General features: G+C 44.2%; 1 protein-coding gene across 1 annotated transcript; it reads left to right on the top strand.

Moving 5' to 3' along the window:
- Nucleotides 1-5,604: 5,604 nt before the first annotated feature.
- On the top strand, nt 5,605-17,228 carry LOC115178083 (gastrula zinc finger protein XlCGF26.1-like). Its single transcript, XM_029739121.1, has 2 exons — nt 5,605-6,348; nt 15,442-17,228. The coding sequence occupies exons 1-2, from the start codon at nt 6,039-6,041 to the stop codon at nt 16,920-16,922; spliced, it is 1,791 nt and encodes a 596-aa protein (XP_029594981.1). The 5' UTR covers nt 5,605-6,038; the 3' UTR covers nt 16,923-17,228.
- The last annotated feature ends 1,485 nt before the right edge of the window (nt 17,229-18,713 follow it).

Here is an 18,713-nt window from a genome sequence, read left to right on the forward strand (position 1 = left end):
GCGGGTAACTGAACCCTACTGTGATGGAATTTAGACCTCTATAATCAATGCACGGGCGCAAACCTCCATCCTTTTTCTTCACGAAAAAGAAACTCGAGGAGACGGGTGACATGGAGGGCCGTATATACCCCTGTCTCAGAGATTCCGTGACATATGTCTCCATAGCCAACGTATCCTCCTGTGACAATGGGTACACATGACTCCTGGGAAGTGCAGCGTTTACCTGGAGATTTATCACGCAATCCCCTCGTCGATGAGGTGGTAATCGGGTCGCCCTCTTTTTACAGAAGGCGATAGCCAAATCGGCATATTCTGAGGGAATGCGCACTGTGGAAACCTGGTCTGGACTCTCCACCGTCGTCGCACCGATGGAAACTCCCTTACACCTGCCTGAGCACTCCTCTGACCACCCTCTGAGAACCCCCTGTCTCCACGAAATATTGGGATTGTGATTGGCCAGCCAGGGAATCCCCAGCACCACTGGAAACGCAGGAGAATCAATGAGGAAGAGACTAATCCGTTCCCCATGATCCCCCTGCGTTACCATGTCCAGTGGCACCATGGCCTCCCTGACCAGTCCTGACCCTAATGGTCGGCTATCTAAGGAGTGCACGGGGAAAGGTTGGTCCAACGATACCAGGGGAATCCCTAGCCTTAATGCGAGCCCACGATCCATAAAGTTTCCAGCTGCGCCTGAATCGACTAGCGCCTTATGCTGGAAAGAGGGAGAAAACAAGGGGAAAGTTACTAAAACGAACATGTGACCAACAGGGGGCTCTGGGTGAGGTTGGTGCTTACTCACCTGAGATGGACGAGGAGTGCTCCGCCTTCCATCCCGATTCCCAGAGGAGCTCCCCCAGCACCGGTCGGTAGTGTGTCCTCTCCGACCACACTGGGGACAAGGGGAGCCTCCTCCTCCGGTTCCCTGGACGCGGCCCCCCCTAGCTCCATAGGTATGGGAGCTGGAGGACCTGGAGGTGGAACCAACAGGGCCCCGTCTGGACGCCCGCGCGCAGCCAGCAGATTGTCGAGACGAATGGACATGTCGATCAGTTCATCTAGTGACAGGGTAGTGTCCCGACAGGCTAGCTCACGGCAGACGTCCTCCCGGAGGCTACACCTATAGTGGTCCATCAGGGCCCTGTCGTTCCACCCCGCTCCAGCAGCCAAGGTCCGGAACTCCAGAGCAAAGTCCTGTGCGCTCCTCGTCTCCTGACGCAGGTGGAACAGCCGTTCACCCGCCGCCCGGCCTTCTGCTGGGTGGTCGAACACGGCCCGGAAACGGCGGGTGAACTCGGGGTAATGATCCCTTGCCGAGTCTGGGCCATACCACACTGCGTTGGCCCACTCCAGGGCACGTCCCGTTAACCTCTTACATCTAGGGGGCAGTAATTTCACGGCTGGATAAAAAACGTACCCGATTTAATCTGATTATTAGTCCTGCCCAGAAACTGGAATATGCATATAATTATTAGCTTTGGAGAGAAAACACTCCAAAGTTTCTGAAACTGTTTGAATGGTGTCTGTGAGTATAACAGAACTCCTATGGCAGGCAAAAACCTGAGATGCTTCTGTTCAGGAAGTACCCTGTCTGAACATTTCTTGCCCTTCTTGATTCTCTCTATCGTTTACAAAGGATCTCTGCTCTTACGTGACACTTCTCACGTCAACAATGGAGTCTCACAGCCCGGGAAAAACAGGAATGATGTCATTCAAAGCCCTGGCTGAAGCACACGAGAGCAAAAGCTGAGTGGTCAGTCAATGGACTAAGCCTTAGGCGCGTGACACGCCCCGCCCCCGGCTTTCGGTTTTTTCCTCAGTTTACAGACAGGCAGATTCCCGGTCGGAATATTATCGCTTCTCTACGAGATAAATTGCATAAATATTGGTTTTAAACAGCGGTTGACATGCTTCGAAGTACGGTAATGGAATATTTAGAAATTTTTTGTCATATTTTGCGTCATGCTCGTGGCCGAGATTTAGCGTTGGGATAGTGTCTAGAACGCACGAACAAAACGTCGCTGTTTGGATATAACGATGGATTATTTGGGACCAAACCTACATTTGTTATTGAAGTAGAAGTCCTGGCAGTGTATTCTGATGAAGAACAAGCAAGGTAAGAACATTTTTCTTATAGGAAATGTGATTTTGGTGAAGGCTAAACTTGCAGGGTGTCTAAATAGCTAGCCCTGTAACGCCGGGCTATGTACTTACATTATTGCAAAATGTGCTTCATCCGAAAAGCTATTTTAAAATCGGACATATCGAGTGCATAGAGGAGTTCTGTATCTATAATTCTTAAAATAATTGTTATGCTTTTTGTGAACGTTTATCGTGAGTAATTTAGTAAAATCACCGGAAGTGTTCGGTGGGAATGCTAGTTCTGAACGTCACATGCTAATGTAAAAAGCTGGTTTTTGATATAAATATGAACTTGATTGAACAGACATGCATGTATTGTATAACACAATGTCCTAGGTGTGTCATCTGATGAAGATCATCAAAGGTTAGTGCTGCATTTAGATATGGTTTGGGTTTATGTGACATGATATGCTAGCTTGAAAAATGGCTGTGTGATTATTCCTGGCTGGGTACTCTGCTGACATAATCTAATGTTTTGCTTTCGCTGTAAAGCCTTTTTGAAATCGGACAGTTTGGTTAGATAAAGGAGAGTCTTGTCTTTAAATAGCTGTAACATAGTCATATGTTTGAAAAGTGTAAGTTTTCGGATTTAGAGGAGTTTGAATTTCGCGCCCCGCCCATCATTGGATATTGGAGCAGACGTTCCGCTAGCGGAACGTGTAGATGTAAGAGGTTTTTAAGCAGGAGACGAGGACGCTTACGCTCTCCTCTCCCGAGGGAGCTGGATGAACGGTAGCCAGGTACAAATCCAACTGTAGCAGGAACCCCTGGCACCCAGCCGCCGCTCCATCGTACTCCCTGGGGAGAGCCAGGCGTAGGGCTCCGGGTCCGGACGTCGGTGGAGGGGTAGATGGTGGAGGGGGATTTGGGGCTGGGGATGCGGTAGGGAGGCCACTCCTCTCCCATCGGTCCATCCTTTCCATCATCTGCTCCATCGCTGAGCCGATTCGGTGGAGGATGGTGGTATGGTGAAGGACCCGTTCCTCCATCGATGGGAGAGGAGGGGAGGCTGCTCCTGCTGACTCCATAGCTGGTGCGGGATTCTGTCACAATGTTGCTAGGAGTGGTGGTAGGAGTCAGGCGCAGAGAGCAGAGGTACAGAACTTCGTGTTTATTTTGAACAAAAAAACAACACGATAAACGCCAACACAAACGGCGTGGGAAAATTGCCAAGTGCCCAAAACAGGTGCACAGCATGCAATTAATAATAAGTAATAAATCGCCAGCCCATCCAACGATCAAATACAACCTGACGCTAAAATAATCCCGCACAACACTGGGCGGGCTAACCAGGCTTAAATAACCAAAATCAAAAGACCAAATGAGGGACAGGTGCAAACAATAAGACATACCAAACGAAAAGGAAAAAGGGATCAGCGGCGGCTAGTAGGTCGGTGACGACGACCGCCGAGCGCCGCCCGAGCAGGCAGGGGAGCCACCTTCGGTGGGATTCGTGACAGATAATACAATAAAATACATTACAAACACCTACAGATGGATAATACATTAAAATACATTACAAACACCTACAGATGGATATTACATTAAAATACAGTGAAATACATCTGAAAACATCTCCATGGGCTCCTTTGAGATAAACTCCAAATAACTGTTTTCATAAACATCCCAATCAAATTAGAACACATCACCTGTTTCCAGATGTCTGGTACTATTCCATGTTAATCAGCATGGTAACACCACCGTGTCTGTTTCCATGGTAACACCACCGTGTCTGTTAATCAGTATGGTAACACCACCGTGTCTGTTTCCATGGTAACACCACCGTGTCTGTTTATCAGTATGGTAACACCACCGTGTCTGTTTCCATGGTAACACCACCGTGTCTGTTAATCAGTATGGTAACATCACCGTGTCTGTTTCCATGGTAACACCACCGTGTCTGTTTATCAGTATGGTAACACCACCGTGTCTGTTTCCATGGTAACATCACTGTGTCTGTTTCCATGGTAACACCACCGTGTCTGTTAATCAGTATGGTAACATCACCGTGTCTGTTTCCATGGTAACACCACCGTGTCTGTTTATCAGTATGGTAACACCACCGTGTCTGTTTCCATGGTAACATCACCGTGTCTGTTTCCATGGTAACACCACCGTGTCTGTTAATCAGTATGGTAACATCACCGTGTCTGTTTCCATGGTAACATCCCCGTGTCTGTTTCCATGGTAACACCACCGTGTCTGTTAATCAGTATGGTAACACCACCGTGTCTGTTTCCATGGTAACACCACCGTGTCGGTTTCCATGGTAACATCACCGTGTCTGTTAATCAGTATGGTAACACCACCGTGTCTGTTTCCATGGTGACATCATCGTGTCTGTTAATCAGTATTGTAACACCACTGTGTCTGTTAATCAGTATTGTAACATCACCGTGTCTGTTTCCATGGTAACACCACCGTGTCTGTTAATCAGTATGGTAACATCACCGTGTCTGTTTCCATGGTAACATCACAGTGTCTGTTAATCAGTATGGTAACATCACCGTGTCTGTTTCCATGGTAACATCACCGTGTCTGTTTCCATGGTAACATCACAGTGTCTGTTAATCAGTATGGTAACATCACCGTGTCTGTTTCCATGGTAACATAGAGCCGTGTCTGTTATTCAGTATGGTAACACCACCGTGTCTGTTTCCATGGTAACACCACCGTGTCTGTTAATCAGTATGGTAACATCACCGTGTCTGTTTCCATGGTAACATCACCGTGTCTGTTTCCATGGTAACATCACTGTGTCTGTTAATCACTATGGTAACACCACCGTGTCTGTTAATCAGTATGGTAACATCACCGCGTCTGTTTCTATGGTAACATCACCGTGTCTGTTAATCAGTATTGTAACACCACCGTGTCTGTTTCCATGGTAACACCACCGTGTCTGTTAATCAGTATTGTAACACCACCGTGTCTGTTTCCATGGTAACACCACCGTGTCTGTTAATCAGTATGGTAACACCACCGTGTCTGTTTCCATGGTAACACCACCGTGTCTGTTAATCAGTATTGTAACACCACCGTGTCTGTTTCCATGGTAACATCACCGTGTCTGTTAATCACTATGGTAACACCACTGTGTCTGTTAATCAGTATTGTAACATCACCGTGTCTGTTTCCATGGTAACATCACCATGTCTCTTAATCAGTATGGTAACACCACCGTGTCTGTTTCCATGGTAACACCACCGTGTGTGTGTGTGTGTGTGTGTGTGTGTGTGTGTGTGTGTGTGTGTGTGTGTGTGTGTGTGTGTGTGTGTGTGTGTGTGTTAATCAGTACGGTAACATCACCGTGTCTGTTTCCATGGTAACACCACCGTGTCTGTTAATGAAAGAAATGTAAATTAAAATAAAATGTTATCGAAATAAAATAAAACTTCTCTGAACTGCGTTAACCCCACTCCAGTCAACAGATGACGATGTGCGTCATTCAGGCGACGCTGCCAGAGTGTGACGTATAATCTAGTGGACGGAACGAGTCTTCAACAATAACAAGAACAGTTAGCCAGCCACCTCGGTAGCTTACTAGCCAACATAGCCGAAATATTGGAGCTCTTTAGAAGTTTTCGACGTATATATAAGCCACTGTGTTTTAAACATTAGTATTTATTTTGGTCATCACCCCCATTTAATGTAATATTTACGTTTTTAGACATCTAGCTAGCTGGTTAACTTAGCAGTAGGACTTGGCTAACGCTAACTAGCTAGCTAGCTAGCATCCCCCGAACATAAACTCACTAAGATACTCTCCCAGCTGCTAAAGAAGAGCTCAGCTGGACGGAGAAAGAAGGTTTCGTGAAAGAGGAGAAGGGAACAGGAGGCTGTTACAGTGAAAGAAGAATACGAGAAAGACGCTTTCAGAGTGAAAGAGGAGGAGGATGTTGACTACCGTGAAACAAGAGGAAGGTGCAGTTTTTGGCATAAAGGAAGAGGATGATATGACTGTCACAGTGAAAGAGGAGGGAGACGTTTTTGTAATGAAGGAGGAGGAAGGGGACATGACTGTCACAGTGAAAGAAGAGGGAGACGTTTTTGTAATGAAGGAGGAGGAAGGGGACATGACTGTCACAATGAAAGAGGAGGGAGACATTTTTGAAGAGAAGGATGAAGAGGGGGAGATTACTGTCACATTAGAGGAGGACGAAGAAGCACAGAAGACTGGAGATCTGATTAACACCAGTAAATACAGTGAGTACTATCTTACAAAACAGGGGCATTGATCTGATTAACACCAGTAAATACAGTGAGTACTATCTAATAAAACAGGGACATTGATCTGATTAACACCAGTAAATACAGTGAGTACTATCTAATAAAACAGGGACATTGATCTGATTAACACCAGTAAATACAGTGAGTACTATCTAATAAAACAGGGACATTGATATGATTAACACCAGTAAATTCAGTGAGTACTCTCTTAACAGGGGGACAAACTGCAGTTGTTGAACTAATGTGTGATTTTAAAAGGACATTATTGTCTTGGATATGTTGTTTCTGTACTGTAGGAATTGAAAAAGCTACAAAGAGTCAACAAAACGTTAATGGATCAAATGCTTTTATTTATTTTTAAACGTCTCTGAATATCTCTTTCTGTAGTGCTTTTGCTCAATATTACATGAGATAAAAGTTATTATTTAAAAAAAAAAACATGATTAAATATCAAAAAGTGTTTAGGTCCATAGTTGTTCAGTTATAATTTTCAGGCAGACTGACCTGATTTTAAACATCTATGATACCATATCATATATTACAGCCATCTCATGTCTGATTTCAAATGATGAAGAGGACAGAATCAAGACAAGGAGAGATCTGGAATGTTCTGTTAATGTTCTGGAATGTTCTGGAATGATCTGTTAATGTTCTAACACACTAAGGGCTGTTCTTAAGGATGACGTGGAGAGTTTCACAATAACATGGATTTGACTGTCTTCTTTCTTCATAAAACAGTTATATATATATATTTTTTAATTGTTTTAAAGATGAACAACATGTACGTCATGAACTTTTATTTTATTGAGTAAATGTATTTTATTCATCCTTCTATGACCGTTGTAGATTGCGTTGCGTTTTGATTGGGCCAACAGATGGACAAGAGACGTTGTTTCCAGAGGCAGTTTGGAACTCGGTAGTGAATGTTGCAACCGAGGACAGACTATTTTTTAGGGCGCTGCGAACTTTAGGACACCCAGACAGATTCCCTTCCTAGAGACACACAGGATAAATACAGGACCAATCAAACGTTTGGACACACCTACTCATTCAAGGGATTTTCTTTATTTTTGACTATTTTCTACATTGTAGAATAATAGTAGTGAAGACATCAAAACTACAGTGAGGGAAAAAAGTATTTGATCCCCTGCTGATTTTGTACGTTTGCCCACTGACAAAGAAATAATCAGTCTATAATTTTAATTGTAGGTTTATTTGAACAGTGAGAGACAGAAATACAACAACAAAAATCCAGAAAAACGCATGTCATTAATGTTATAAATTGATTTGCATTTTAATGAGGGAAATAAGTATTTGACCCCTCTGCAAAACATGACTTAGTACTTAATGGCAAAACCCTTGTCACTGTATGAAACACATGGAATCATGTAGTAACCAAAAAAGTGTTAAATCAAAATATATATTTTAGATTCTTCAAAGTAGCCACCCTTTGCCTTGATGACAGCTTTGAACACTCTTGGCATTCTCTCAACCAGCTTCATGAGGTAGTCACCTGAAAATGTTTTGGTTACTACATGAGTCCATATGTGTTATTTCATAGTGTTGATGTCTTCACTATTATTCTACAATGTAGAAAATAGTAAAGATAAAGAAAACCATTTAATGGTGTGTCCAAACGTTTGATTGGTACTGTATATATTCAGTACGGATAAGTATTCAGACCCCTTGACTTTTTCCACATTTTGTTATGTTACAGCCTTATTCTAAAATTGATTAAAAAAAAAAAATCCCCTCATCAATCTACACACAATATCCCATAATGATAATATTTCCAAATCTATTAAAATAAAAAACTGAAATATCACATTTTCATAAGTATTCAGACCCTTTACTGTTGGAGCATCTTTGGCAGTGATTACAGCCTGGAGTCTCCTTGGGTATGACGCTACAAGCCTGGCAGCGATTACAGCCTGGAGTCTCCTTGGGTATGACGCTACAAGCTTGGCACACCTGTATTTGTGGAGTTTCTCCCATTTCTTCTCTGCAGATCCTCTCAAACTCTGTCAGGTTGGATGGGGAGCGTCGCTGCACAGCTATTTTCAGGTCTCTCCAGAGATGTTCGATCGGGTTCAAGTCCGGGCTCTGTTTGCACTGTCTTGACTGTGTGCTTAGGGTTGTTGTCCTGTTGGAAGGTGACCCTTCACCCCAGTCTGAGGTCCTGAGCGCTCTGGAGCAGGTCTTTCATCAAGGATATCTTTGCACTTTGCTCCGTTCATCTTTCCCTCGATCCTGACTAGTCTCCCAGTCCCTGCTGCTGAAAAACATCCCCACAGCATGATGCTTCCACCAGAATCCTGTCTCGGAGCTCTACGGACAATTGCTTCGACCTCATGGTTTGGTTTTTGCTCTGACATGCACTGTAATCTGTGGGACCTTATATAGACAGGTGTGTGCCTTTCCAAAATCATGTCCAATCAATTGAATTTACCACAGGTGGACTCCAATCAAGTTGTAGAAACATCTCAAGGATGATCAATGGAAACAGGATGCACCTGAAAACGTGTTTTCTCTTTGTGTAGGGTTGCAAAGGGTCGGAAACTTTCCGGTAAATTTCCGGTATATTCTCCGGGAAGTTAAGCCCGGGAATTTGGGGAATTTTGCTTAAATTAATTTTAAAAAAGTTAGCTTATAACAAGTGAACCTTTTTTGTGGGATACACATAAGGCAATTCTAGGTCTTGTGGCATATTTTGGTTAAACTATCCCCAATTCAATGGAACTGCAACCCTCTGCATGCACAGTGCATTCTTCCATCACATGTACAGCGGATTCTCAAGATCTTGAACACTAATGAGATGCTATTGAGCCCACACTACTACACTGTCTGAGCCAAGGACTACATGCTTTCTGGTAAGTTTTGATTACTATACTGGGTGGGGTGAATATATTTTATAGGACATACATTATTTTTTGTTAACTAGTAAATAGTAGCCTGCAGCAAAATGTGTTTAAATCATTTCTAACTTTTTGCTAGTTAGTTTTTGTTACCATGTGGGTTTTAACTTGCTTGAGCCTGCTAACTGAGGAGTGTTAATTCACCTGTTTCCATACATGTTTCATTCTAAAACATTTATCTTACGAAGGAGTTGTTTAATCTAACTGCTTAACTATTTATCTGTACATGGAATTGTATTTGTTGTTTTTTTTACTCATTTTTGTCTTCATCTTTCCAGGAAAATGGCACGGGCCCCATCTGATGTGTGGAGACATTTCACTGCAGCTAATGTAGAAGGAAAAGCTGTGTACATCTGCAAATACTGCACCAAATCATATGTGAAGAATGCAACAAAGATGCAGAATCATCTGGCCAAGTGCATAAAGTTCCCTCAGCGCTCACAACAAGCAACCTCTGACAAAAGTCCCTCTACTTCTATTCGAGGTGAAAATGATGAATCAGACACCTTATCGATAGCAACAGCTCATGGTCCTCCTGGAATCAGATGTTTTTTTTGATTCAATGGAGGAACGCAGTCAGAGAAATGCTGATGAATGTCTTGCTCGAGCTGTGTATGCAACTGGTTCACCTCTGATGCTCACAGGCAATGTGTATTGGAAGAGATTTCTGAATGTTCTTCGTCCAGCAGACACCCCTCCAACCAGACATGCTTTATCTACTCATTTCCTGGATGCAGAGTTCAACAGAGTTCAAATGAAGGTCAAGCAAATCATAGAGAAAGCAGACTGTATTGCAGTCATCTCTGATGGGTGGTCGAATGTTCGTAGGTAAGGAATAATTAACTACATCATCTCCACCCCTCAACCAGTATTCTACAAGAGCACAGACACAAGGGACAACAGACACACCGGTCTCTACATTGCAGATGAGCTGAAGGCAAGTCAAAAGATCCAAGCAGAGGAAACTGCAGTTCTGAAATACCTCAGAAAGCGTGAAGACTTCTGCCTGAATCCCATACACGCCGCAGTGTACATGTTGGACCCCAGGTATGCTGGCAAGAGCCTCCTGTCTGGTGCAGAGATCAACAAGGCCTATGGTGTCATCACTACCGTGTCTCGCCACCTTGGCCTGGATGAGGGCAAGGTTCTTTATACTTCCAATCAAGGGCTTTGGGATGGAGATGCAATATGGCTGTCGTGCCAACATATTTCATCAGCCACCTGGTGGAAGGGACTTTGTGGATCGGAGGGTCTTTCCCATGTTGCCTCCATCATCCTCCAAATCCCACCAACATCAGCCGCCTCAGAGCGCAACTGGTCCTTGTTTGGGAACACACACACCAAATACCAATACAATGGTCGAAAAATGTGTGGCCATCCGGGCAAATTTGAGTCTTTTTGAGCCTGACAACGAGCCATCCTCAACAAGCTTGGAAAGTGACAGTGAAGATGAGGCCTTCAGAGTCTGATGTTCAAGAGGTGGACATTGAGGAGGTCCAGGGAGAAGACATGGAAGCCTGAGAGGAAGACAAGCAAAGATTTCTTTTCTAGACTATCGTTTTACAGCTGTATGTTGAAAATGTTTTTGGAGATGCGATGGATCATTGGGGATCATTCAATATTCCCTTTATTTTGTTGTTCAGTGAAATCATCCCAACTCATCTAATTAAAGTTCAATTTGTAACTAAATTGTTTTTTTGTTTTTTTCTATTGGAAGGATTTAATCATTTACAATTATGTCTACTTATGATAAGGTAAATGGTTTATGTTTCTGTCTCCATATGATATGGTAAATACACTGCTCAAAAAAATAAAGGGAACACTTAAACAACACAATGTAACTCCAAGTCAATCACACTTCTGTGAAATCAAACTGTCCACTTAGGAAGCAACACTGATTGACAATAAATTTCACATGCTGTTGTGCAAATGGAATAGACAACAGGTGGAAATTATAGGCAATTAGCAAGACACCCCCAATAAAGGAGTGGTTCTGCAGGTGGGGACCACAGACCACTTCTCAGATCCTATGCTTCCTGGCTGATGTTTTGGTCACTTTTGAATGCTGGCGGTGCTTTCACTCTAGTGGTAGCATGAGACGGAGTCTACAACCCACACAAGTGGCTCAGGTAGTGCAGCTCATCCAGGATGGCACATCAATGCGAGCTGTGGCAAGAAGGTTTGTTGTGTCTGTCAGCGTAGTGTCCAGAGCATGGAGGCGCTACCAGGAGACAGGCCAGTACATCAGGAGACGTGGAGGAGGCCGTAGGAGGGCAACAACCCAGCAGCAGGACCGCTACCTCCGCCTTTGTGCAAGGAGGAGCAGGAGGAGCACTGCCAGAGCCCTGCAAAATGACCTCCAGCAGGCCACAAATGTGCATGTGTCTGCTCAAACGGTCAGAAACAGACTCCATGAGGGTGGTATGAGGGCCCAACGTCCACAGGTGGGGGTTGTGCTTACAGCCCAACAACGTGCAAGACGTTTGGCATTTGCCAGAGAACACCAAGATTGGCAAATTTGCCACTGGCGCCCTGTGCTCTTCACAGATGAAAGCAGGTTCACACTGAGCACGTGACAGACGTGACAGAGTCTGGAGATGCCGTGGAGAACGTTCTGCTGCCTGCAACATCCTCCAGCATGACCGGTTTGGAGGTGGGTCAGTCATGGTGTGGGGTGGCATTTCTTTGGGGGGCCGCACAGCCCTCCATGTGCTCGCCAGAGGTAGCCTGACTGCCATTAAGTACCGAGATGAGATCCTCAGACCCCTTGTGAGACCATATGCTGGTGCGGTTGGCCCTGGGTTCCTCCTAATGCAAGACAATGCTAGACCTCATGTGGCTGAAGTGTGTCAGCAGTTCCTGCAAGAGGAAGGCATTGATGCTATGGACTGGCCCGCCCGTTCCCCAGACCTGAATCCAATTGAACACATCTGGGACATCATGTCTCGCTCCATCCACCAACGCCACGTTGCAGCACAGACTGTCCAGGAGTTGGTGGATGCTTTAGTCCACGTCTGGGAGGAGATCCCTCAGGAGACCATCCGCCACCTCATCAGGAGCATGCCCAGGCGTTGTAGGAAGGTCATACAGGCACGTGGAGGCCACACACACTACTGAGCCTCATTTTGACTTGTTTTAAGGACGTTTCATCAAAGTTGGATCAGCCTGTAGTGTGGTTTTCCACTTTAATTTTGAGTGTGACTCCAAATCCAGACCTCCATGGGTTGATAAATTGGATTTCCATTGATTATTTTTGTGTGATTTTGTTGTCAGCACATTCAACTATGTAAAGAAAAAAGTACTTAATAAGATTATTTCTTTCATTCAGATCTAGGATGTGTTGTTTAAGTGTTCCTTTATTTTTTTGAGCAGTATATATCAAATGCAAAAAAACATCTACATTTAAATAGTACAGTGCCTTGCAAAAGTATTCATCCCCCTTGGCGTTTTTCCTATTTAGTTGCACTACAACCTGTAATTTAAATTGATTTTTATTTGGATTTCATGTAATGGACAAAAACACAAAATAGTCTAAATTGGTGAAGTGAAATGAAAAGAAATAACTTGTTTCAAAATAAAAAGTGGTGCGTGTATATGTATTCACCCCCTTTGCTATGAAGCCCCTAAATAAGATCTGGTGCAACCAATTACCTTCAGAAGTCACATTATTAGTTAAATAAAGTCCACCTGTGTGCAATCTAAGTGTCACATGATCTCAGTATATATACACCTGTTCTGAAAGGCCCCAGAGTCTGCAACACCACTAAGCAAGGGGCACCACCAAGCAAGCGGCACTATGAAGACCAAGGATCTCTCCAAACAGGTCAGGGACAAAGTTGTGGGGAAGAACAGATCAGGGTTGGGTTATAAAAAATATACAAAACTTTGAACATCTCATGGAGCACCATTAAATCCATTATTAAAAAATTGAATGAATATGGCACCACAACAAACCTGCCAAGAGAGGGCTGCCCACCAAAACTCTCGGACCAGGCAAGGAGAGCATTAATCAGAGAGGCAACAAAGAGACCAAAGATAACCCTGAAGGAGCTGCAAAGCTCCACTGCGGAGATTGGAGTATCTGTCCATAGGACCACTTTAAGCCGTACACTCCACAGAGCTGGGCTTTACAGAAGAGTGGCCAGAAAAAAGCCATTGCTTAAAAATAAATAAAAGCAAACACGTTTGGTGTTTGCCAAAAGGTATGTGGAAGACTCCCCAAACATATGGAAGAAGGTACTCTGGTCAGATGAGACTAAAATTGAACTTTTTGGCCCTTAAGAAAAATATATGTATGGCGCAAACCCAACACCTCTCATCACCCCGAGAACACCATCCCCACAGTGAAGCATGGTGGTGAACCATGCTGGACTAGATGCACGGGGGGTAATAATGTCTAGATTATTTTGTCCAGTGGAGGTTAGTTTATAAATTGCCTGGCTTGGCTGTGGGACAGTGGAGATTAGTTTATAAATTGCCTGGCAGGGCTGTGGGACAGTGGAGATGAGTTTATAAATTGCCTGGCAGGGCTGTGGGACAGTGGAGATGAGTTCATGAATTTCATGGCAGGGCTGTGGGACAGTGGAGATTAGTTTATGAATTGCCTGGCAGGGCTGTGGGACAGTGGAGATGAGTTTATAAATTGCCTGGCTTGGCCTTGGGACAGTGGATGTATAGAGATAATTCAAATACAACTGTTAACTTTTTAGTGACAAGGGGCAGTATTCAGAAATTCAGGTGAATGACGTGCCAAAATTAAACTGCCTGCTTTCTCGGGCCCAGAAGGTAGGATATGCATATTATTAGTAGATTTGGATATCCAAATTCCCTATCCAGTATACAGTGACTTAGGGTTCATTTTGCACTTCCTAAGGCTTCCACTAGATGTCAACAGTCTTTAGAACCTTGTTTCATGCTTCTACTGTTACTGGGGAGAGAATAAGAGCTGACTCAACAAGTGGACTGCCTGAGGCCAATGAGTTGTTTACTGCGCAGGCACGCCATTCCTTCTTTTTCTTCAGTAATGAATACGCTATTGTCCGGTTGGAATATTATCGAATATTTATGTTAAAAAGACCCTAAGGATTGATTGTAAACATCGTTTGACATGTTTCTATGAACGGTAATGGAACATTTTGACTTTTCATCTAGGGTTTTGCGCTCGCTCATTTTGCCTTTGGATAGTGATCTGAACGCGCAAACAAAGGAGGTATTTGGACATAAATATGGAGTTTATCGAACAAAACAAACATTTCTTCTGGGAGTGCATTCCGACGATGATCAGCAAAGGTAAGTGAAGTTTTATAATACTATTTCTGACTTTAGTTGACTCCAGAACTTGGCGGGTAACTGTATAGCTTGCTTTGATGGATAAGCTCTGTACTCAGAATATTGAAAAATGTGCTTTCGCCGTAAAGCGATTTTGAAATCTGACACAGCGGTTGCATTAAGGAGAAGTGTATCTATAATTCTTTCAATAACTGTTGTAAATGTTATGATGAGTATTTTTCTAAATTGATGTGCTCATTCACCGGAAGTTTTGGAGGCAATACATTTTCTGAACATCATGCGCCAATGTAAAATGGGGTTTTTGGATATAAATATGAACTTTATCGAACAAAACATACATGTATTGTGTAACATTGAGTCCTGGGAGTGTCATCTGATGAAGATCGTCAAAGGTTAGTGATTAATTTTAGCTGTATTTCTGGTTATTGTGACGCCTCTCCTTGCTTGGAAAATGGCTGTGTGGTTTTTGTTGTCTCAGCGTTGTCCTAACATAATCTAATGTTATGCTTTCGCCGTAAAGCCTTTTTGAAATCGGACAATGTGGTTGGATTAATGAGAAGTGTATCTTTAAAATGGGATATAATAGTTGTATGTTTGAGAAATTTGAATTATGAGATTTTTGTTGTTTTGAATTTGCAGCCCTGCTATTTCGCTAGCGTCCCACATGTCCCAGAGAGTTTAACAGGCATTACCCAGGGTTCATCATGAATATCTAACGGCTATTAACCAATCAGTATCTACGATCCAAATGTACTGTTTTATAATGAGGGATCTAGTCTAGATTAAACCTCATAAGAAGACAGTTTTATTTAATGGAGGTTTCATTCAGGTCTCTGTTTAACTAGATACTGTTTGTCTTTGGCAGGAGAGAGACCAGACTCTCACTCTGACGGCAGGAAGAGTCCTTCAGAGGAAGGACAGAAGACAGGAGAGAAGACTTCACAATGTTCCCAATGTGGGAAGAGTTTTACACGGTTAGGGAACCTGAAAAGGCATGAGAGAATACACACAGGAGAGAAACCTTTCCAATGCTCCCAATGTGGAAAGAGTTTCACACGGTTAGGGAACTTGAAAGAACATAAAATAATACACACAGTAGAGAAACCTTTCCAATGCTCCCAGTGTGAAAAGGGCTTTAGGTGGTTAGGGAACCTGAAAAAGCATGAGAGAACACACACAGCAGAGAAACCGTTCCAATGCTCCCAGTGTGGGAATGGTTTTACACAGTTAGGGAGCTTGAAGGAGCATGAAAGGTTACACACAGGGGAGAAGCCTTTCCAATGTTCCCAGTGTGGAAATAGTTTTGCCCTGTTAGGGAGCCTGAAAAAGCATGAGAGAACACACACAGGAGAGAAGCCGTTCCAATGCACCCAGTGTGGGAAGGGTTTTACACGGTTAGGGAATCTGAAGGACCATGAAAGAGTACACACAGGAGAGAAACCTTTCCAATGCTCCCAGTGTGGAAATAATTTTACACGGTTACGGAGCCTGAACGAACATAAATTAGTACACACAGGAGAGAAACGTTTCCAATGTTCCCAGTGTGGAAAGGGTTTTACCCTGTTAGGAAGCCTGAAAAAGCATGAGAGAACACACACAGGAGAAAAGCCGTTCCAATGCTCCCACTGTGGAAAGATTTTTACACAGTTAAAGAGCTTGAAGGTGCATGAAAGGGCACACACAGGGGAGACATCTTACCATTGCTCTCTGTGTGGAAAGAATTTTACCAAGTTAGGGAACCTAAAAAAACATAAACAATTACACACCGGAGCGAAACCTTTCCAATGCTCCCAGTGTGGGAAGGGTTTTACACTGTTAGGGAACCTGAAGGATCATAAAAGAGTACACACAGGAGAGAAACGTTTCCAATGCTCCCAGTGTGGAATAGGTTTTACCCTGTTAGGGAACCTGAAAAAGCATGAGAAAATACACACAGGAGAGAAGTCTTTCCAATGTTCCCAGTGTGGAAATAGTTTTAAAAGTTTAGGGAGCTTGAAGGAGCATGAAATGATACACACATGGGAGACAGCTTACCATTGCTCTCTGTGTGGAAAGAATTTTACCAAGTTAGGGAACCTAAAAAAACATACAGAATTTCACACAGGAAAGAAGCCTTTCCAATGCTCCCAGTGTGGAAAGGGTTTTACACGGTTAGGGAATCTGAAGGACCATAAAAGAACACACACAAGAGAGAAACCTTTCCAATGCTCCCAATGTGGAAAGGGTTTTACCCTGTTACAGAACCTGAAAAGGCATGAGAGAACCCACACAGTTTTAACAATGACCCCAGGAGTTGGAACCAGTTCAGAAAACAGAACAGGAAACCGCATAAGAACAAAAAAATGAAGAAACAGAAGCCGAACCGGAAAGAAAGTGATCTCTACAGTTCTGGAACAGAACCTTTATTTTAAAAGTAACTGTCCGGTGGAAGATCTTATTAACTTTAAAAAGTGAATATTCTGTTAACTCATCGAAATAGCGTTGAGACATCCTATACTTGTATCTCAAACAGACTGTTTTAAAAAAAATACTATCTCCTCATAGAACATGTTATCTCCCTGCGGATGATGAGCTGGCCAATCTGTTGTTGGGGTACGACCCACACCATTCTGTTGTTGGGATACGACCCACACCATTCTGTTGTTGGGATACGACCCACACCATTCTGTTGTCGGGGTACGACCCACACCATTCTGTTGTTGGGATACGACCCACACCATTCTGTTGTTGGGGTACGACCCACACCATTCTGTTGTTGGGGTACGACCCACACCATTCTGTTGTTGGGGTACGACCCACACCATTCTGTTGTTGGGGTACGCCCACACCATTCTGTTGGGGTACGACCCACATCATTCTGTTGTTGGGGTACGACCCACGCCATTCTGTTGTTGGGATACGACCCACGCCATTCTGTTGTTGGGATACGCCCCACGCCATTCTGTTGTTGGGATACGACCCACACCATTCTGTTGTTGGGGTACGACCCACACCATTCTGTTGTTGGGGTACGACCCACACCATTCTGTTGTTGGGATACGACCCACACCATTCTGTTGTTGGGGTACGACCCACACCATTCTGTTGTTGGGGTACGACCCACACCATTCTGTTGTTGGGATACGACCCACACCATTCTGTTGTTGGGATACGACCCACACCATTCTGTTGTTGGGATACGACCCACACCATTCCTTTGTTGGGATACGACCCACACCATTCCTTTGTTGGGATACGACCCACACCATTCTGTTGTTGGGATAGGACCCACACCATTCTGTTGTTGGGGTACGCCCACACCATTCTGTTGGGGTACGACCCACACCATTCTGTTGTTGGGGTACGACCCACACCATTCTGTTGTTGGGGTATGACCCACACCATTCTGTTGTTTGGCTACGACCCACACCATTCTGTTGTTGGGGTACGACCCACAACATTCTGTTGTTGGGGAACGACCCACACCATTCTGTTGTTGGGATACGACCCACACCATTCTGTTGGGATACGACCCACACCATTCTGTTGTTGGGATACGACCCACACCTTTCTGTTGTTTGGGTACGACCCACACCATTCTGTTGTTGGGGTATGACCCACACCATTCTGTTGTTGGGGTACGACCCACACCATTCTGTTTTTAGGGTACGGGATACGCCCCATTCTGTTGTTGGGGTACGACCCACACCGTTCTGTTGTTGGGGTACGACCCACACCGTTCTGTTGTTGGGGTACGACCCACACCATTCTGTTGTTGGGGTACGACCCACACCATTCTGTTGTTGGGGTACAACCCACACCATTCTGTTGTTGGGATACGACCCACACCATTCTGTTGTTGGGATACGACCCACACCATTCTGTTGTTGGGATACGACCCACACCATTCTGTTGTTGGGATAGGACCCACACCATTCTGTTGTTGGGGTACGCCCACACCATTCTGTTGGGGTACGACCCACACCATTCTGTTGTTGGGGTACGACCCACACCATTCTGTTGTTGGGGTACGACCCACACCATTCTGTTGTTGGGGTATGACCCACACCATTCTGTTGTTTGGCTACGACCCACACCATTCTGTTGTTGGGGTACGACCCACAACATTCTGTTGTTGGGGATCGACCCACACCATTC

Source organism: Salmo trutta, chromosome 38 (genome assembly GCF_901001165.1).
Source record: "Salmo trutta chromosome 38, fSalTru1.1, whole genome shotgun sequence".
NCBI classification, from domain to species: domain Eukaryota; kingdom Metazoa; phylum Chordata; class Actinopteri; order Salmoniformes; family Salmonidae; genus Salmo; species Salmo trutta.